This window comes from Manis javanica, chromosome 8, assembly GCF_040802235.1.
Source record: "Manis javanica isolate MJ-LG chromosome 8, MJ_LKY, whole genome shotgun sequence".
Lineage (NCBI taxonomy): Eukaryota > Metazoa > Chordata > Mammalia > Pholidota > Manidae > Manis > Manis javanica.
This window is the reverse complement of record NC_133163.1, coordinates 2260655-2283583: the sequence shown is the minus strand read 5'-3', so window position 1 is coordinate 2283583 and position 22929 is coordinate 2260655. Positions and strand designations below refer to the sequence as shown.

Here is a 22929-nt window from a genome sequence, read left to right as displayed (position 1 = left end):
CTATCCTCAAAAGTAACTTAGCATTTCTTTCTCCACATTCTATTAGTTAGAAGCAAGTCACTAAGCCTAGGAGAGGAGGGGAATTAGGTTCCACCTTTTGAAGGAAAGTGTATTCAAGTATTTGCAAACATATTTAAAAACCACCATATCCATTTGCTGTAAAATCTCATGAAGACTCTATACTTCTCTCATCTATTATTCACTACATACAGGAGCTCGGTTGTAACTCTCCACAGCACTGTCACAATCCAAAGGAGAGAGAATGCTTACGGGCACATGTGTAAGACATCAATCAACAGAGGTTTTAACTATAAATGCTGCTTCCCCCCCCTCAATACCTAACATATATACCTTGATAATCAGTTAATAGAAAAGATGAGTGGATTTTGTCAGCAATTAAACACCTACTGATTAATGGGTCACTTCAGATGTCAGCTCTAACCCTGATATGCTGTAATACTTAACCAAATAACTTCATCTTTGATTATAATAGACAAGAATGTCACTGTAATATTATTAGGGGGGAAGATGCCCTAAGCTTTCAGGTTTCAATGAGATGACATGCTGCAGTTCAAAAGTGTGAATGACGAATTTCTTTTGGTACTTAGTTAATAAAGAGAAACACCTCACCCTCAGTGAGCCTTGCCACCCTCCCTGCCTTTCCCCAGAGGAACCCGAGAAACACCATTCCCTGGCAATGTTCACATTTTCATTTGTGGGCCCTGGCAGCACCTTCATCTCCAAATGTCTAAAACCAAACTCCTTCTTTCCTTCCAACCCTGGCCTCTTCCCTAAAATCCCATTTCTATTAAATGCTGTAGCGTTTTCCTAGAAACCTCCGCATCATATCTGATGTGGGCCGACCTTGCTGTAAACGTAAGCAGCTGCTCACATTCCGTCCCTCACGTCTGCACTTGCTCCTCCATTCAGAGCCAGCACTTTCTCACCACCATACTTTTGCTCACATCTTCTGTCTACAGTGCCCTTCCCCTACTTCCTAAACTCTACCTATCCATTCAGATCTAGTGGCAATGCCATCTGCTTCCTGAAGTTTTTCCTGATCCTCTAAGGACTCTCTCACAATTGTTCTGACACTCAGGATATGACATCACTTCCAGAGATGGAAGAGAACTCAGTATTTCTGATGAATTATGAATTCTAGAGATTCAACAACATGTAATGAGCACATGCTGCATGTGAGACATTTAGATATACCTAAGTTTATGGAAAATGAAGCTTACTTTACAAATGAGAAAGCTGAGTCTCTGGGCAGCTGGTTCACTGGCTCCCCCAAGCTCATGTGGCAGGTCAGTTGTGGGCTCAGGATTTTAACCCAGGTCCCCTGGAGCAAGCTGGATGCTTCTTCTACCACACAGGACACACTGCCTCCCATTTTTTTCCTATTGGGTTGCAGCAAAGGCATATATGATTGCTCCCAACCACTGGCCATTTTCTGTATCAAAGGGTAAATGCTCTACCAGACACCATTTATTGATCTATTACTATTCTGAATCATATGAAAAGGCTGTTTTTGTAGATCAAAAATGGTCAAACATCAATAATTTCATATGGTTCAACCTAACAGGAAAGAATTAACTACTGCCCTTGAGAAACATATAAGCTAAAGATGACTTGATTCTAGCATATAATAATAAATAAATAAAGAGAATGATGAGAACTCTGGTATACTCTATTTTTGGAAGATTATGAGAAATAAAATAGACTAATGTCACTGGCCCAACAACACTACATGGCTTCCTGCAGCAGGGCAGAATAGCTGAGGAGACCTGCTTGTCACTGTTTACATCATACTGGAGGACATCTACAAAAGCCCAACTCTGTCTTTGACTTTCTTGGGACAATTTTATATAAGCAGACACAAATGAATCATAACAGGCAATGAACTAATTTTAAACCCTCAGGTCTGATCATTTTTCTTGAGAGATAATTTCCAAGGAATTTCTTTTCTTGGATAGTATCATTGTTCTCATTTCTTAAGATTTCTCTGAAGAAAAATCATCCTAATAAACTTTTCTTGTTTATTATCTCAAGAAGTGACATTTCTTATAAATTGTAGTTTGTACATACATAACTGGATGCCTTTTAAGCTTATGTCTCCGTAACCTTGAAATTCTTATTTTCGTACATTTTGTTTGAAAGTAAGTCTCTCTCTGAGATTCAAGTAGTTGGTCTTTCTAAAACAGCTGATCCTGCCTTTCTTTTGCTTAAAATCCTACAAGATTAAGTCTCGGCTTTTAGCCCAGCGAGGGTCTGGCAGTCTGGCAGCTCCCTCACAGTACACCCGCTCTCTCTCAGCGCTGCCCCTACCCTCCTGTTCCCACGTTTTATGCTCTGCCATTTATAATTCCCCACTGTGTTCATAACTCTCTGCTGCCACAGAGTTTCACATTCTACCCCCGATCTTTGCAGAAGCCTCTGATCTGCCCCTCTAATCAGAGAAATATTTCCTGATGTCCACCTCACTAAGGTGATCAAACCAGATCCTATTATTTTGGTGCCTAGTTCTACTTTTATTCCACTTTTCCTGCACTGCAGGGTGATTTATTTGTTTACAGACCCTTTCCTTTGTGGAATCCGAGATAGATTTAAATAGTTGCCACCAAAGACCTTGCTTTTAGAATGCCTTTGGTTTGTCTAAAATCAAAATAAACTGGATAGAAATGCTTTAAAAAAAATGAGAGAAATTTCAAGCCTGGGTGGTAATTACCTGAACGTCTTTAAAGTAATTCTTTAAACTACATGTTTTACACATTGTTATGTACATTTAACAATAAAAAAGAAATAGAGAAAAATTAGACCAAACAGATAATGTTCTATCTTGTAATTTAATCATCACAAGATATTTGTTTAAAACTACAGTTAGTTTTCAAATTATAAGTGGATTCCAAGTATAATGTCACTTCAAAAATGACAAACATCCCTAAAACAAAACTGTAACAAAATCATTAGGATAAAAGTGTATGTATGCTAACATAATGTCCAAGAACATTAAGTCATTCCTCTTTTTATCTCTCTCTCAAAGGTTATAAATATTTAGGTTTGGAGAATATATTTACTTGCCTATTTAGCAAACAAAAAAATAGGTGATAATGATATCAACATACATTATAAACGTGTAGACTTATTTTTATAACATAAAATATTCAATAAAATTGAGACTCTCTAACTAATCTTGAGCTGGAATATTTCATATTCCAATAATTACTAAATCTTAAAAATTAATTAGAGATATCTAAAATGTATAGTGGCTCCCCACCCCCAACAATAATACTACAATAAGCCATTTTATCCTATAAATGTGAATTGTTCTAATGATTAAAATTCAGTTTGGGTCAACACAATTATACCCACGGCAAGTGGCTAGGAACAAGTAGGGCTAGAAAGAGCAGCAGGAAAACAGAAACATCAACAAACACAAATACCAGTGAGATAAAACCAACCACATGCCACATGAGAGTTACACGCAAAACACCTGGGAACTGCTCTGTTTCCAACAGTATGGTCCACAAGACATGCTGAATTACACCACTGACAGCAACATCTAAAAGGCAAGATAAAATATAAAACCTGTTTTTAAAAGCATTACTGAGCTGATACAACAGTATGGAAAATACAGGGGCCAAAGACGGAGATGACAGGTGCTCTGGGCAAGGAGGAGGGACACCAAAGTTGGCTTGTGCCTACCTGGTGACTTGCCCTCTGCAGCTGCTGAAGCGTGGAACAGAGAGAGACACAAGAACCACCCCAGAGTGGAGAGTTCATAGGAGATGTCCACATACACCCAGGATTCCAAAAGGCTCTAATCTCCATGTGAGAGTAAATAAGACCCACTTGCAGAAGGGGGTAGCAGGGAAACCTGCCTTTCTCCATCATGGTCCGAGGGGAGGGGAAACACACCCCTAAGAATCTGCAGTCACTAGACAGCCTTTATGAAAGCTTGTTACCTACAAAGAGCACCACAGTGACCCTATATGTGTGTCCAGTTACTGATCAGAGTAAATACAAACTGCAAGAAAAGCCCACCTTCATCAAGACCTCAAAGGATGCTCACAGGTACAGATCCAAGAAAATGGGCAGCTCACTGTCAAAAATCAAGACACATAAACGATCAAGGCACCATGACTAACAGCCAGCAAAAGTAGCAATGCAGATACTAAAATGATTAGTTACAAAAAGGTAAATAACTATTCTAGTGGGTTTAAACAAACAGGAGAGGCTTAAATATGAGCAAAAACAGAGAAGACAAATAGGGACTCTGTGGCCTGGACAGCGACTGCAACGGGGTATGGAAGGGGACCCGACAATAAGGGTAAATGTAATAACCACATTGTTTTTCTTGTGAAACCTTCATAAGAGTGTACAGCAATGATACCTTAATAAGAAAAAGTATATGAGAAAAGAATAACCAAGAAGAGGTGGAAAAGAACCAAATAAAACTTCCAGAATTAAAAATTTTAATGAATTTTAAAAACCATTTTATTGAGGTATAATTTGTCACACTAAACTGCACATACCTAGAGTGCGCAATATGACACATTCGGACAGATGTATACACATGAAATCACCACCAGTCAAGAAAATGAAGAAATCCATCACCACCACCTCCACATTCCCTTGTGCTTCTGTGATCCCTTCCTTCCTCACCCTTGTGCCTCCCAGCTCCCAGGTGCACAGGCGACCACTGATCTACCTTGTTACTAGATATTAGTTCACATTTTCTACAATTTTATACAGATGGGATCAGGTAGTATGTAGTCTTTGGTCTGGCTTCTTTCTTTCAGCATAATTTTGAGACTCATCCGTGTTGGAGCATGTATCAGTAGTTCACTCCTTTTTACTGCTTAGTGATATTTCACTGTATGGATACCAGAGGTTTTTTTGTCCATTCACCTGTAATAGACATTAGGGTTGTTTCTAGATTTTGGTCACAACAAATCAAACTGCTATGAACGTTCATGTGCAGGTTTGTATGGACATTTGCCTTCCCTTCTCTTGGGCAAATACCTAGGAGTAGAACTGCTGGACTATTTAACAGACTGATGTTCAAGTTTTACAGAAACTGCCAAACTGCTTTCCCGATTCTACCATTTTACATTCCCAACAGCAGTGCATGAGAGTTCCAGGCTCCCCACATCCTTGCCGAGACTTCATGAGGGTCCCAAACCTGGCAGGACAACACAGAAATCTGGGCAGTTTTCCAGGCCCACCCCAGACTTACTAAATTAAAAGCTCTGCCAATGAGGTCGGGAACTTCATTTCTCAGACAACCTGACTTACTGACCTGCCATTTTTGGAAAGCAGAGCTTCCCCAGCCTCTTGTCTCAGCAGCTAATGGGCACAAATCACACCAACTCTACATCCTGTCCTTCTCTCACACCCCCTCCACTCATAGCTGCTTCTTGATCTGTTCCTGGTTGCTACAGCCCTTGAGGCAGAAGTTTAACCTGCCATTACTCTAGATCCACAGTGTACACAAAAACATTTTTGGAAAAAGATGTCTTTAACATATTTGTTACTTTTAAAAATGCATGTAAAAGTGCTTTGTAGACAATAAAGTGTTTTACAAAGGTGGAGCCTATTATTAGGCTTAAGAGGTAGGTGTGTATGCCATAAAATACAGTAACATCTTTGACGTAATGCTTCCTGCACAAAGTTATACCTCTAGACAAGCTCTCCACCTTCCTAATTACAAGCTACATAAAGGCTACAAACACATTTTTAATTTTGGTTTAATGTTTCAGTTTTGTTGTTCTTGAGATGTAAACATTATCTCCATGTTTGCAAGAAACAACTTCACAGACCTATCACATCAAAACATCAAAACTCACTTTATTATGCCATTGGAATGCTTCCTCCTGAGTCCCTTCCCTACATCATATGTACACAGTCCCCACCTCAATACACAGCCTACTCAATGTATTTACTTCACCTTCCCTGAAGTTCAGGTCACAGGAACTCTTACAACTCAAAGTGATCTTCATAGTTCTGTTGGACAAGTAAGCTCTGAATGTTTATGACACGGTGTTCATGTGACTGCAAATTCCCAAGCCAGGCAGGGCAACACAGTCATGTAGGCACTTTTCTAGGCCCACCCCACACTTACTGAATCAGAAGTTTTGCCAAGGGCTTGAGCCTTTATTTCTTAGGACTTTCTGAAGCATATATGCCTGGCAGAGCCCCATAGAGGCTCTAGATTTGGAGTGGACAAGTGGGTCAGAAGGCAGGAGTGAGAGAGGATTTGTGGAATGCTCTTTAGAAACTAGAGGGCAAGGAGGGGGAATCCATAATATTGACACTGGGACCAATCTTCCCTGAGTGGCATAAGGCTTATGACATTGAAGTCAAAGAGAAGAAAATATAATCTATTATAACACTTGGCTCTGCAGTGGACAGTACCTGTGAAATGTAAAATTAAATAAACACTATTAAATGCTTTTAACTTTATAACCAATGTATAGGTAAAGTATAAAAAGCTTAATTAGATAACAGTACACAAATATGATCAACCTGGACAACATAAAAGTACGGCTGAAGGAACTGGAAGGTAGGAAGGAGGGGGAGATGGATACAAGGGGGAGGGCTAATGGCCTCATCTTACAGGGAGGGATGTCCAGTGATATGGTTCAAACTTGATAGTACAAAAAAATTGAGATTTAAGTGTATCAATAAAAGAACTAAAACAGCAATTCAGCCATATTAAGTTGGGAAGCAGGGATGCAAAGTAACTTGCGCAAATTTAGTTAGGAAGTTCTGAAGCCAGCGTCTGAATATGGGCCTTCCCCATTTTAGACCCCAGGTTATCCGCTGTGCCAAGCACTGGGCTAGGAAGTGACTTTCTCATGGTTACGTGGTACCTAGTTAATGGCAGAGCCAGAAAAAAAAACTAATTCTCTGGTCTTAAAATCATTTGGAATAGTTATTACTAAAATTTCCAGAAAAGACCACACTGAAAACTTCTCATTCACTGATTATCATTTGCTCATTTCCATCCATTCTTTTGACCTAACCCAACATTCCTGAACAAAACCTCCTTCCACTTAGACCCACTTCTTCACCTATAACCACTGCCGGGCCTCTTCTTCAGCTCCCATGCTGACAAAGGATGTTTTCTGTCCTGGAGGCAACTGGGAAGGAGACTTCAACCCACCAGTCATTTCGTCTCTCAGAACCTGACAGAAGGATCAAGACATCACCACTGAAGACACAGGCAGGTGTGCCTGCTCATCTCTCGGTCTGGAGACGGACACCCACCCCGTGCAGGCGACGGGCCCTTGGAGCAGCTGCTCTGCTGGAGACTATCCTGGGCTGGACTGCCGATCAGGAAACCATCAGCAACTGCCCCTCTATAGCTTCATAAACAGTTTTGAAATAGTACAGCAAAAATAACAATTTGTACCCCAAAAATAGTTCTTTAAAAACAAATGATAATGCAAACTCATTTGTACCTGTAAAAAGCAATTTAAAATTATCAGTTTAATTCTATTAAATTTAATTACTTACCCCATTTTCAGTGCGCTTCTCTCCAGGTACATTTATTATATTTCTCTGAGTTCTGTGCTCTTGGGTCTGATGGCCACCTGAAGAAATGCAAGGGCCAAACTTACCGAAACATACCAGAAAAATAATACTCGCCCCCCTCCTTTTTTACTTACTTGAATATTTATTTGTTTGTTTATCTATCTATTTATTTATTTATATTTTTGCTATCATTAATCTACAATTACATGAAGAACACTATGTTTACCAGGCTCCCCGCCTCACCAAGTTCCCCACACACACCCTACTACAGTCACTGTCCATCAGCGTAGCAAGATGCTGTGTAATCACCACCTGTCTTCTCTGTGTTGTACGGCACTCCCCGTGACCCCCACATTATACATGCTAATCGTTATGCCCCCTTTCTTTTTCCCCGCCCTTAGCCCTCCCTTTTCACCCATCATCCCCAGCCTCTTTTCCTTTGGTAACTGTTAGTCCATTCTTGGGTTCCATGATTCTGCTGCTGTTTTGTTCCTTCAGTTTTTCTTTGTTCTTATACTCCACATATGAGTGAAATCATTTGGTATTTGTCTTTCTCCACCTGGCTTATTTCACTGAGCATAATCCCCTTTAGCTCCATCCATGTTGTTGCAAATGGTAGGATTTTTCTTCTTATGGCTGAATAATATTCCATTGTGTATATGTACCACATCTTCTTTTGAATATTTATTAAATACAGTAAAAAACACCCTGAACAATTCAAGACTTAGTACAACTGAAAAGATGTTTTATAATTAATCTTTATATATGAAGTTGTTTAAATGAAAATTTTTCTTCTAACATTCTACTTCAGAATTTTGAGATTGTATCAAAAGGTTTCTAACACTCAAAAATGGTCAAGATGGTAAATTTAGGTTATACATATTTTATCACTATTAATTTTTATTAAAAAATTTAAAAAGGCTTTTATATTTTGGAAGAGACTAAAATAGAACTTAATAGTCAGCAATGAAAAAAACAGATTCACAAATCTATTCTTTCCTAACAGGGTTAAAGCTGAGATGAGATACCATCTTAAATTGGGCAGTCTTATGAATTCTCTTTTATTCCATAAAAATAAAATAAAAACGGTTTCAAATTTAAACGGGAAAAATGCTCTACATGTCCTGTCATTTTTAAAACAAAATAAAGTATGATGCATAGTTGGTATCAGGTGAACCTGAAGTCATAGGAATTAATGTCTTTGATGTGTCAAGTGCCTGTTTCTATTTCACTCATCTCTCCAGCTTTTACTTGATGCTATTTTGAGAGTTATTACACCCCAGAGCCTGCTTTATTACCTAGAATACCTGACTTCAAAGGTCATGATCCTAATGTTAAAACAAAAAGACAAAAACATTTTCCTTCTTTACTGCTTTGAAAAATTTGAAGAAAAACTATATTACGTTAGTACAACTTTACCTTAAACCATGTATTCTCAAAGACAGTGATAGCCCCATGGGGGCAAAGATTGGTCCTTAGGGGATAAAAATGTCTTACTGTTTATGTATAAAGCAAATATATATATAGTACATAAAAGATACAGGGGAAGAGGGAAAGACAGGGAGAACAAAACATCCAAAAAAGGGTCCTTTGGGAGATAATGAAAAAAAGAATTTAAATAAATGTGAGTAACAGTAACACAGCATGCAACCGAACATGGTCATATAATATACAGTAGCCATTTCATAAAATCAAGAGTGATTTCCTATTAGCAGGAATTATACACACATACAACTATGGCATCTATCCATTTACAGGGTAAATTTAACTTAGTTTTATTCTTGGTATTTTTAAGGCATAAGGCAATCAGGTTAATTTAATATTCTGTAATTGCTGTCTCTTCCTAACAACTAACAAGAATTAGTATATACATTAAAATTATACCAAGTACCACTTAATCTCTGATAGCAAAGAAAAAACTTGAGGATCTTGCATCTTGAGTTAAAAAATCATGAATACTAAGAATCAGCAGTTAGCGAACACTTACTGGGCACTGAGGCCCTCCGAGCATTTCAGAGGGTCACCTCATCAATCCCCCCAATCCTAGGAAACCTGCAGACAGGAAATGGAGGCACACAGACGTGAGGTCACTTGCACCAGGTCCACGCTAAGTGTGCAGAAGTCAGGCAGCCTTGCTCCAAGCTCCATCACACCAGCTCCCAGGTTCTGGTTTATGCTCTGCCCGTGACCTTCACCAAGGTACTTTTACATTCTAAGCTTCTGTTTCCCCAAGTGTAAAAGTGGCTGAAGTGAAAGTCCTCTATGCTCTCCTCTAGCTTCCAAATAAAGAATTCTTAGTCTTTTAGAGAGGGATTCTCTTCTTGTTACATTCTGCAGTTCTACATACAAAAGCACCCAAATTTCATCCTTTTTAAATAGTATCAATAGGTGACAACTGCCTTGTCCTCAGCTCTGTGGAAGCACACAGGTAACATGAGTCTTGGATCCTCCACTCTGGCTGCTCAGAATATAAACTGGCGCCATTCAGTGGGCACAAACAAGATGGAGCAAAGCGCCGACCCAAGTTGTTCAATTTGCCACGAGCTCTGAGAGCAAAATATGCACAAGCATAGGCAGAGGGTAAAGGGCAGAGGGCAGAGCATTACAGCTGCTGGAATGGAATTCTGAGTTAGGGCACGAGAGAGAACAAATATGCAGGAAAGGATGTAGTCAAGAGAAAGAAGGGACAATGAGGTGGGAGAGATGGGTAGGGCCCTGTCACAATGCCATCAGAGCTAAGCTGAGGAATGTTAAATAGGGCAGCAGGGACTTTGCTGGAAGTTCTGAAAAGGGATGAAAGTTGTGTTGAACTGGGTCCTGCCAACCCTGACTGGTCTTCCATACCAGCCTGCCATGAGAAGTGTATCCCCCGCCACATCACCCTCATCCTCACTCCTGCCTAGACCACAGCAGCTCGGCACTGTCCTTCAATTCCCACCCATCCTTCTCTGCTCGGTGCCCATGGCAGTCACTGTGCGCCACAAAACCCTGCAGTGCCATGCCCCCTCCTCCCAGTGGTCTCATGGGCCTGCTGGGCGAGCACAGGCAGGCTGAGCAGCACTGTGACGTGATGAAGTCAGCCCTGTGACCTCCCTTGGGACTCTGCCCGGTTCTCTTAAGCATCCCTAACACTTCTAAACTTTATAAAGTGAGAATAAAGTAAGACCTCCTACAACCCCAGGACATTAAGCCTTAAGTACATTTATTGTATCAGTAAAAGTAAACTAGGAAACCTTCATTTCAGTATGACTCGGTGAGGGAGAGCTCAGGCAGAGAGTTGAAATCACTTCTTAGCACCAGAACAGCGCTTGAACAGCCAGCCAGCCTAGTGTTCCACCTCAGGAGGACTCTGTCCAGAGAGGTAGGGCCCCTTGTCTGAGGCAAAAATGGATGAAGAGCTGGACCTGGAGCCTTGGTCTCCTGACTCCAGATGACCAGTCAGTGGAATAAAACCAAGAAGTAATGGTGCATTATGAAATGCAGCAGCACTGTAACAATATTTATAGCTCTGGAAGATGATTTTCAAGTAGATAGCACCTCATCCTAAGGACAAAATGTAACAGCTTATCCTAGGGGATAATGTGCAATAAAGGAATCTTTTAAAAAAACGATGTCCTTTTATTGTTGTTTTTAAATAGAAGAAGTAATCTACAATCACTGTTAAATGACAAGTTAATAGGCTCCAAACTGTACAGCCTACATGCTTTAACAAAAAAAATTATTTTGTTTAAATGTTTATTCAAAAATGGGTCACATAGTCTCATGGTTCAAAATTCAAAAGGAAAAAACAGGTATACAACCACCAATTTTCCCATGTCTTGCAGCCTTCCTCCCAGGCTAGCAAGGTTACCAGTTTCTTAGGTACCCTTCCAAAGAGACTTTATACACACACAAGCCAATGCAGACATACACAATTATTCTTTTGTCTTTGTTACACAGAAAGTAGCATGGTATGCACTGTGTTTTGCACTGTGCCTATTCATTTGAAGTGCCCAGGAGACAGTACAAGTCAGGGCACAGGGCCTGTTTGTTATTTACGCAGTAGAGCAGTCTACTGCATGGAAGTACTACAATCTCTAAGCCTGGCATCACTGGTAGGCATTTAATTGTTCCTACCAGCAATTTTCCATGAGTAAACACTTATGTATACATCATTCTGTATGTATGCAGGCACAGCTTTAAGAAAACTTCTCAGAAGTAAGACTGCTGTGTGAATATTGCCAAACTGCCCTCTACAGAAGCTGCCAACTGATCCCCCCCATGGCAATGGGGAAGAGTGGCTGTTTCTCAACATTGTGAACACCATGTCATTAAATGTTCTACTCTTTGTCAGAGTGACAGATGAAATAGAGTTATCTTAGTGTTTTCCCTGCATTTCTTTTATTAGGACTAAGGCTGAACACCTTTTCATATACCCAGGGCCATGCACATTTCCTTCTCTGTGAACTGTGTTTGTATATCTTAGCCATTTTTTAACTAATTTTTTTAGATTTGTAGGATCTCTTATATGTAAAGGAAATTAGCCCTTTACAGTATGTGCTATAACTGCCGTTTCCCAGTTTATAACTTGCCTTTTGACTCTGCTTAGGGTGATTATTGCCATGTAGTTTTGTTTGTTATGTTTTTAATAATTTAGTTTATCCATCTTTTAAGTCTTAGTGTTACAATTAGAAAGTTCTGTTCACTCTAAAAATTTTTTAAATAACATATTTCTTAGAATTTTTCTAATTCTTTCATGGTTTTAATTATTCTTAAAACCTAGATATTGATCTACATGGTATTCACCAAAAACAATTCCTTTAAACAGAAGGTCCCCTCACATGTTTGAACGCATTAATTGACTGACTTAGGAGTCCTGAGAAGCAAGGCTGGGTGCCTAAAAAGTGTGTAATAATTGTAAACTTCAGTAACAGAGGCCAAAGTGAGATACCAAAATATTCCTCTCATCACCTGTGTGTGAAGGGGAAAAAATCATGTGAATAATTTATTTTAGTAATTATTTCTATTTTTCTAGAAGTAACTTTTATGGCAAAAATTAACAAATGGGGGGAAAAGGCACTCAGCTACCTTGTTCACTGCTCTCAGTGGGGGAATCCTCATGTCGAAGGAAAAATTTCACTTCTTCTCTTCGTGGCCCCCACTTCTGAAGATGTTCATACATCATATGATCAAAGGGTATGGGACGCTCTAGAAAACAAACAAACAAACAACCCAAGTCTTACATCTCCCAGAAACAAACAAAATCACTCCTACTGAAAGTAAAAAATAAAGATAAATTTAAGTAAATGTATATATAAATATATATGTACATATACATATGGACATACACATACATATATTAGAATCAAGGATTATTATAAGCACTGAATTTTAATTTTCATGATATAAAAGCAAGAATATGAATGGGAAGAAATCTAGGTAATACATAAACACAAGAAGTACACAAATGCAATTTTGCAACATAAAATAGGGAACATTGAAAAAATGCCCTTTACAGCATTTATTCATCATGGAGCAATATGCCCCGCACTCTTCAAAGAGACACATTAACGAACTGGCTGAGTCTTCCCGTTCATTAAATGCTGCATGTGGCGATCAGATGCGCAAAGGACAGACTGGGCACTTCCTGGCAACTCAGTTAACATTACCGTGAATGTTTGCTAGCACTTGCAGATACCAAAAATAACCAAGTTAATAATAAAAATTAAATTCCATGCCATTTCATATATGCATTAGTGTAATTCAAATATAAAAACAGCTGAGAGAGTATTTCTTTAGCAGTTGAGAACAGCAGTAACACAAATGTTAAATTTAAAAGTCACCATGTTTTGTGTGTGGGGTCACGCGACAAGAGTGCAGCACAGAGAAGACAAGTAGGGACTCGGGGGCATCTTACCACACTGATGGACAGTGACTGCAATGGGGTGCGGGGGGACTTGATAATAAGGGTGAATGTAATAACCACATTGTTTTTCTTGTGAAACCTTCATAGGAGTGTTTATCAATGATACTTTAATAAAAAAATAAGTAAAAAAAAAAGTTACCATGTTCATTGTTTATAATACATCCCATTTTCTTTTGAATTGCCTCATTATGTCCTTTTAAAAAAATTTTTTTTTAATCTTTTTCTTTGGTATTTGAAGGAGTTATTTAGATGTTAGATACTAATCCTGGTTTGGTTACATATCTTGAAAATAGGGCTTGTCTTTATTTTGTTGGTAACTTGTTGATAGAGAAGTTAAAAAATTTAAATGTAAACAGTTATCAATTTTTTCCCATTTTAATTTGATTTTTTGTATAATAAATCCTTCTCTAAGATCAAAAGGATATTCTTAGAATTTTTTTCTACAAATTCTGAAGTATTGCTTTTCATTGTACTTATAGAACTGATCTGATTTTACTTTTTCCTACTTGAATCTTCGGTTGTCCCAGCATCATTTATTGAAAAGTCTATCTTCTCCCCACATGAACACATTGCATGTGTCTGGCACGTGTCAGGATCTCACATGCACAGTGGATCTTTCCACTGTCTCATCTGGTCTCTCAGCCCCCTGTGCCAATGCTAGAGTCTCAACTGCTGTCTTTTTATAGGGCAAGTTCCCTTACATGGCTGATCTTGTCTCAGCATTTCTCAGCCCTTTGCTCCAATGTATATACCTTAGGAGCAACCTGTCGAGTTCTTTTTTTAATGGTAGGCTTTTGACTAGAATCATACTAATTTATTTATAAACAAACTTGGGGAGACCTGGCATCTTTACAGACCAAGTTCTCTAGCCAATGAACATGGTTATGTCTCCCCATTTTTTTCAGGTACCTTCAATGATTTTTTTTTTAAGTCTTACCATAGTGGTCTTAAACATCTTAATCTATTCCTCCACACCTTATAGGTCTTTTTGTTTACATATGCATATATTTTTTTAAAATTGTTTTGGAATGACTTACAGAAAAGTTGCCAAGATAGCACAGAGAGTTCCCGAATATGCTTTACCCAGGTTCCACTATGTTAACACCTAAAAGAACTATGGTATGTTTGTCAAAACTAAGAAACTCACACTGGTGCATTACTGTTAACTAAATTTCAGGCTTATTTGGATTTCACCAGTTTTCTGCTAATGTGCTCTGCTCTGAGAACTAACCCAGAAAACTTATTGCATTTACTTGTCATAAACCCCAGGTCTCCGTAGGTCTCTAATAGCTCAGTCCTTCCTTGTTTTTATACGACCTTGACAGTTTTGAGGAGTTCTTGTCTGATATTTTGTAGAATGTCTCTAACTTGGGTTTATTTGATGTTTTTTCTATGGTTAGACAGAGGTTATGGGTTTTGGGGAGAACACCACAGATAGAGGGCCCCTTTATCATCTCATCATACCAGGGTATACATGCCATCACCCTGACGGACCACTGGTGACACTGACCTTTATCACTTACCTACAGCGATGTCTGTCAGGTCCCCCTACTCCCTCCCCAAACCCCAGTCAGGCAGGTAGTAACTGATGAGCATTATATTGTGTGGAGGGGAGGACCATAGGCTGACAACATTAATTTCTTCTTGCAGAAGCATCTCCCCCAACATTTCCTCAGGTGCTGGCTAACATTGTAGGACCTATTATACCGCTACAGCTATAATAGGAAACTAGAGGGAATTTTTTGTTCTAAAGAGAAGTTTTAAAAACCCAGGGGCTGTTCCCCCTGTCTCTTTGCTGTTGCTAACATTAACAAATGTGGATTCTGCAGTGAAAAGTGAATTGTGTTATGAAATTTTCATATTTTTTAGTAATTCTGGCTTAGTTATTAATTATGAGTTTTATATTTTATTAGTGTTTGTGTTTTACAAACGTACCTGGCAGCCCAATGGGGCAGTTTTTGAAGACTAGGTGTGAGATAATGGGAATTCTAGACCTAGGCATACACTTTAGAGAATTGAAAACATATCTGCACATTACCACTTGTACATGAATATTCATAGCAGCATTATTCATAGTAGCCAAAAAGCAGAAACAACCCAAGTGTCCATCAATTGATGAGTGGGTAAATGAAATGTGGTATATCATTAAAAAAAGGAATTAAGTATGATATGTATTACAGCATGGATGAACCTTGAAAATATTATACTAAGTGGGAGAAGCCAGACAAAAAAGGCCACACATTGGATGATTCCATTTCTATGAGGTGCCTAGAATAGTCAAATACATAGAGCAGACAGTAAGAGTGGTTGCTAGGGACTGAGAGAGGAAGGAATGGGGGGCGGTCCAGAGTTTGGTGATGGTTGCACAACACAGTGAATGTCCTAAACACTACGGAACCCTACTTTAAAATGGTGATTCTTATGTTATGTGAATTTTGTTTCCAATCAAAGGGAAAAGAAAGGACACTCTGAAATGTTCCCACCGCTGCTTGTGTTTGAAAGTGTAGAAGGGTATCAGCAAGACTAAAGCCTTATAGAAAATGGCCTAAGAGGGCAGCAGGACAAAACTGAGTGTTTTTCCTCCTTTCCACACAGCGTATGGCTGGGTTCTCAGGGACCTTTCCCCAAATCTGCTCAATCTGAGAACTTGACCTTGAGACATGAGAAAGAACTTCCAAGCTGCAGTCTAATCACATATTCAAGGTACGAGTTCTGAGTTTTACACATTTACGTCTGAGTTCTAGATTTCTAAAGGAGAAAACTACCATTCACAGAGATGCAGCTGCACACTGGGCTGGCGCCTCATCATCTCACATGTGCAGATAAGATCTGCCTCCTTTGAGGACTGTCAAGGGCAAGAGCAGAAAGGGTCTCATCTCAGCTGAAAATGAAATTCATATGTGCTTAGCTCAAGTTCAGCTGAGAACTAAGTATCTGCATGGCAAAAACAAACACAATCTAAACATTAAGGAAGTATCATTCCTTATTTTCAGTTTTGACATCAACACCTTTTATGTTACAGGCCTATAAAAAATTTTAAAAACATGTATTGTAATTTTACGAGGCTGAGGCTGGTATTTAAGCATAACTGCTTCCTTCAGTTTTGGATAAAATTGTGTCTTAGGCCATATTTGTATTCATGTTGCTTTGGCTTATGATGCTAGTAGCTTTCATTTTAGTCACCTAACTAAACATTGTGATAAATTTTCTTTTTTTTACATTAATTAAAATCAATTTACAACCTTCACTTAAATCTGCCAAATGAACCAACTTCATAAAAATAAAACCCAATTTTGTCTTAGGAAAGTTAACAGAAATTCGTTTTCTTTTAGGAATTGAAAAATAACTTTTTAAAGAAAGATTAATTTCAAGAAAAGTAAGCTAGGCCTTACTACCTTTTTTTAAATAAGGAAAATTTTTGTTTTATAGTGGAAACAAACTACCTTACAAATACTGTATATTATGCCTCATTAGCATCTTACATAATAGAACACTATGAAAAGACCTTTAGGCATTCTTGGATAAACCAAAAAGAAAATAAAGAAGAAAATTTAACAAAAGGAGAAACTGAAGAGTCTACCTACACCACCTGGTTTGCATGAGAGTTGACACCCTGTATGTGGGAAGGGAACCACAGCAAGAGTGGGTAATAAACCAGCCAACTTAACAGACAATTACAGGCTGGTTGTGTTCCTACACTAATTCACATGTTGAAGTCCTAACCCCCAGTACCTCAGAATGTGACTTATTCAGAAAGTGGATCTTTACAGAGGTAGTAAGTTAAGATGAGGTCCCTAGGGTGGACCCTAATCCAATCTGACTGGTGTTCTCATAAGACGAGATGAGGACACAGACAGGCACAGAGGGATGACCACAGGGAGACACAGGGAGAAGGTGGACAGTCAAAGAGACAGGCTCAGAGGAAACCAGCCCCACAAGACACCTTGATTGCAGACCTCTAGTCTCCAGAACCATGAGAAAATTAAATTTGTGTTGTTTAAGCCACCCAGTTTATGGCACTTTGTTATGGCAGCCCTACCAGACTAATACACAGATCCACAGAAAAATACTGTCTTCTCAAAAGCACTGACAATTATATTGCAGTGTCATATTTATGACATACTGATTGCACTAGTAATAAACCAGGAGTTACAAATGCAATAATTTTTACACAGGGGTTCTGAAACCTAAAAATCACTTTCAGCATTCCTCTAAGGTAAAAAGATTGAGAAAGGCTATTATAGGGCCTTGCCTCTTCCTTTGAATCTCATTCATTAGAAAGTATCTCTTTAAGATCCAGCTTTCCTGCTCCATTTTACTCAGTAATTTAACTGTTTGCTGAGAGCCCATATGAGCACTAGGCGGGGCATCAGGGATGTGACGGTGAACAGAAGAGTTCCTGCCTTCAGAGATCGCAGTCCAACGAGAGACGGGAAAGCCACTGTGTCATGTTCTCATAGACACTAGGACAGGACTGAAGCACAGGAGAGGGACACTTAACATCCTCTGAAATTCAAGGAAGGAATGAGAAACAGAGAATGAGTAGAAGCTAACCAAGCAAGGAGATGGGTGCCAGGGATTTTTTTTACACAATAGGAAGAGCATATACAAAAGCAGTAGATAGGGGAGGAGGGAAAAGACGGCGGCATGAGAAGTGAGGCAAGAACCTCCTCCCAAAACAACACATCACACAAAAATACAGCAAATACAATGAATCCTGAAAGAGCAACCTGAAGACTGCTACAGGATGCCTACATCTGGGGAAAACCTCACAGAAAAGGGTAAAGTAGCAAAGCCATGATACAGAGGGACCCAAGCCCTACCCCCACCCCAGCTCACAGGCAGGAGGAAGAGAAATGGAGCAGGGAGGGAGTAGAAGCCCAGGACTGCTAAACACCCACCCCTGGAGAGCTGCTCCAGGAGCACGAACCCACATTACATGGTGCTCAGGAGATTAAAGGGGTTGGAAAGCAAAGACAGATGGAATACTCAGAGAGACTGAGATTCCAGCCTATTGTGGAGAACAAGGACCCATAGCCAGCTGCTCAGGGACAAAAGAAAAGCGGGCACTTTGAAAGACTTTCCAGCAGTGAGAGGGGTGCTCAGGGGAAAGGACAGGTAGACAAAATTGTCCAGGAAAAACTCTGCCCAGCAGGTTGGGAACTTTCAGGAGCTTCAGACACTCCATCCCCCTGGCTGGCAATGCAGTGCTGAGGCTCCCCACTGAGGACCCCTGCTGCTCCTTCCTTCCCGGGGCAGGGACCAGTCTGCTCATCTGCTGCCCCCACCATTGCACCAGAGCATCCAGAGGGCAGCCCCGCCTACACCAGCTACCGAGGCATACTGCAGAGGCTCATCCCTGTGTGCTTGGCCTACTGGCCCTGGAGTGGGGGCAGGCACTGCAGCCTGAAAGCAGGAAAGAGCTCTTTCCTCCCGGTAGGCACAGGCGCTGTGTGCCTGAGCCGCCAACCAACATTCCAGGTGCTGGGCAGCTCCAGAGAATAGTTTCTGGACACTAGAGGGTACCATATCCACAAAGTTGTTATTCCATAGTAACCATTAGAAATATGAAACAGCAAAAGAATCGCATACAAACCACAATCCCTCAAACACCAGAAAGAGGGCTAACTGAAACTGAAATTACCAATCTTTTTGATAAAGATTTGAAAATAAAAATCATAACATGCTCATGGAGCTACAGAAAAATATTCAAGATCTTAGGGAGTACTTCAAGAAAGAGACAGAAATTTGAAAAATACACTATCTGAAATGAAATGTAAAATGGAGGGATTTAAAAGCAGAGTAGATGAGGTAGAGGAGAAGGTAAATGGAATAGAAATTAGAGAACAGGAATACAAAGAAGCTGAGGCACAGAGAGAAAAAAGCATCTCTAGGAATGAAAGAATAATAAGAGAACTGTGCAACCAATCCAAACAGAACAATATTCACATTATACAGACAACAGAAGAGAGAGAAAAAGGAATAGAAAGTCTCTTTGAGGAAATAATTGCTGAAAACTTCCCCTATCTGGGGAAGGAAATAGTCTCTTAGGCCATTAAGCGCACAGATTTCCCAACACAGGGGACCCAAGGAGGACAGCACCAAGACATATAATAATTAAAATGGCAAAGATCAAAGACAGAGTATTAAAAGCAGCCAGAGAGAGAGAAAAGATCACATACAAAGGAAAGCCCATCAGGCTGTCATCAGACTTCTCAGCAGAAACCTTACAGGCCAGAAGGGAGTGGCATGATGTATTTAATGCAAGGAAACAGAAGGGCCTGGAACCAAGATTACTCTACCCAGAAAGATTATCATTTAAATTTGAAGGAGGGATTAAACACTTTCCAGATAAGCAAAAGCTGAGACAATTTACCTCCCATAAACCATCTCTACAGTGTATTTTGGAGGGACTGCTATAAATGGAAGTGAAGTGTTCCTACGACTAAATAGCTGTTACCAGAGAAAATTAAACCACAGTAAAGAAAGCAGGCCAATTAATTACTAACCAAATACAAAATCAAATCAACTACCCCCAAAGTCAGTCAAGGGATAGACAAAGAGTATAGAATATGATACCTAGTATATAAAGAATGGAAGAGGAAGAAAAAGGAAGAAAAAAAAAGAACCTTTAGATTGTGTTTGTAATAGAGTAGTGAGTTAAATAAGACTGTTAGATCGTAAGGAAGTTACCCTTGAACCTTTGATAACCATGAATGTAAAGCCTGCAATGGTAATAAATACATATCTATCGATAATCACCCTAAATGTAAAAGGACTGAATATACCAATCAAAAGACATAGAGTCATTGGATGAATGGGTGAAAAAAAAAACAAGACCCATCTATATGCTGCCTATAAAAGACTCACTTCAAACTCAAAGACACACACACACTAAAAGCGAAGGGATGAAAAAAGATATTTCATGCAACTAATAGGGATAAAAAAGCAGGAGTTGCAGTATTTTATTAGACAAAACAGACTTCAAACCAAAGAAAGTAACAAGAGACAAAGGACATTACATATGATAAAGGGGTCAATTCAACAAGAGGATATAACTATTTAAAATATTTATGCACCCAACACAGGATCATCTACATATGTGAAACAAATACTAACAGAATTAAAGGGGGAAATAGAATGCAATGCATTCATCTCAGAAGACTTAATGCACCATTTACTCCAAAGGACAAACAACCAGACAGAAAATAGGTAAGAAGAGAGAGGCCCTGAATAACACATTAGAACAGATGAACCTAACAGACATCTACAGAACACTCCACCTAAAAGCAGCAGGAAACACATTCTTTTCAAGTGCGCATGGAACATTTTCCAGAATAGACAACATACTAAGTCACAAAAAGAGCCTAAATAAATTAAAAAAGACTGAAATTTGCAATCACTTTCTCAGAACACAAAGGTATGAAACTAGAAATGAATCATGCAAAGAAAACAAAAAATCCCACAAACACATGGAGGCTTAACAACATGCTCCTAAATAATCAATTGACCAATGACCAAATAAATAGAGATCAAGCAATATAAAGAGACAAATAAAAACAACAATTCAACACCCCAAAATGTGTGGGACGCAGCAAAGACCATTCTAAGAGAAAAGTATATTGCAATACAGACTTATGTCAAGAAAGAACAATCCTAAATGAACAATTTAAATTCACAATTAGTGAAACTAGAAAAAGAAGAACAAATGAGGCCCAAAGTCAGGAGAAGGAGGGACATAGTAAAGATCAGAGCAGAAATAAATAAAATTGAGAAGAATAAAACAGTAGAAAGAATCAATAAAAGCTGAAACTGGTACTTCAAGAAAATAAACAAAGTAGATAAACTGCTAGCCAGACTTCTATCAAGTAAAAAGAGAGTCTACACACATAAACAGAATCAGAAATGAGAAAGGAAAAATCATTACGGACACCACAGAAATACAAAGAATTATGAGAGAATACTATGAAAAATTATATGTTAACAAATTGGATAATCTATAAGAAATGGACAACTTTCTAGAAAAATACAATCTTCCAAGCCTGACCCATAAAGAAACACAGAATCTGAACAGACCAATTACCAGCAGGGAAATTGAATTGGTATTTAAAAAACTGCCTAAGAACAAAACCCTGAACCAGATGGCTTCACTGCTGAATTTTATCAAACATTTAGTGAAGACCTAATACCCAACCTCCTTAAAGTTTTCCAAAAAGGAGAAGAGGAGGGAATACTTCCAAATTCATTCTATGAGGCTAGCACCACTTTAATACCAAAACCAGGCAGACACCAAAAAAAAAGAAAATCACAGACCAATATCCCTGATGAACATAGATTCAAAAATACTCAACAAAATATTAGCAAACTGAATTCAAAAATACATCAAAAAGATCATCCATCATGACCAAGTGGGATTTATTCCAGGGATGCAAGGATGGTACAACATTCGAATATCTATCAACATCATCCACCACATCAACAAAAAAGGACAAAAATCACATGATCATCACAATAGATGTTGAAAAAGCATTTGACAAAATTCAACATTCATTCATCATAAAAAGTCTCAACAAAATGGGTATAGAGGGCAAGTACCACACATAATAAAGGCCATATATGACAAATCAACAGCCAACATCATATAACAGCAAAAAGATGAAAGCTTTTCCTCTAAGATTGGGAAAATGAGAAGGATGTCTTCTCTCCCCACTTTTATTCAACATACTTCTGGAGGTCCTGGACACGGCAATCAGACAACACAAAGAAATAAAAGGCATCCAGATTGGAAAGAAAGAAGTTAAACTGTCACTGTTTGCAGATGACATGATATTGTACATAAAAATCGCTAAAGAAGGGGTGGAGCCAAGATGGCAGGGCGAGTAGAGCAGCGGAAATCTCCTCCCAAAACCACATATATTTTTGAAAATACAACAAATACAACTTTTCCTAAAAGAGAGACCAGAAGACACAGGACAACAGCCAGACTACATCCACACCTATGAGAACCCAGCGCCTCACGAAGGGGGTAAGATACAAGCCATGGCCCAGCAGGACCCGAGGGCCCCTCACCCCAGCTCCCAGCGGGAGGAGAGGAGTCGGAGTGGGGAGGGAGAGAGAGCCCAGGACTGCTGAACACCCAGCCCTAGCCATACGCACCAGAGCGCAGACACAGTGCATGCGTGGGGTCCTGGATACTAGGGAAACAGGACAGTAAAACCTGTGAGCGGGTCCCTGCAGCTGGCGCCCCTGGGACAAAGAAAAGCGAGTGCTTTTTGAAAGCCTTAAAGGGACAGGGACCCCACAGCTGGACGGAAGCGTCCCAGGACACTTAGCCCAGCAGCTGGGAATCCTGGGGAACTCTGGGCACTCTAACTTCCTGGGCAGCAGGGAGCACGGAGGCCCCTCACGGAGATAAACAGCCTCCCGGCCGTTTCCCCTCCAACGTGGCTCCGCCATATTGAAGCAGCAGCCCAAGGCAGCCAACG

At 39.5% G+C, this 22929-nt stretch overlaps 1 protein-coding gene across 5 annotated transcripts in view; it reads right to left on the bottom strand.

The window, feature by feature from the left end:
* PPP1R13B (protein phosphatase 1 regulatory subunit 13B) overlaps positions 1 to 22929 on the bottom strand; it is an 85834-nt gene that overhangs the window by 23931 nt on the left and 38974 nt on the right. For all 5 annotated transcript variants that reach the window (XR_012133625.1, XM_073241782.1, XM_036991453.2 and 2 more), the window contains exons 3-4: positions 12607 to 12726; positions 7522 to 7598 (exon numbers count right to left, since the gene is read on the bottom strand). Coding sequence is in view for 4 of the 5 variants with exons in the window: in XM_073241782.1 (XP_073097883.1) it covers positions 7522 to 7598; positions 12607 to 12726 (197 nt within the window). In the remaining variant the exon portion in view is untranslated. The remainder of the gene's footprint in view (positions 1 to 7521; positions 7599 to 12606; positions 12727 to 22929) is intronic.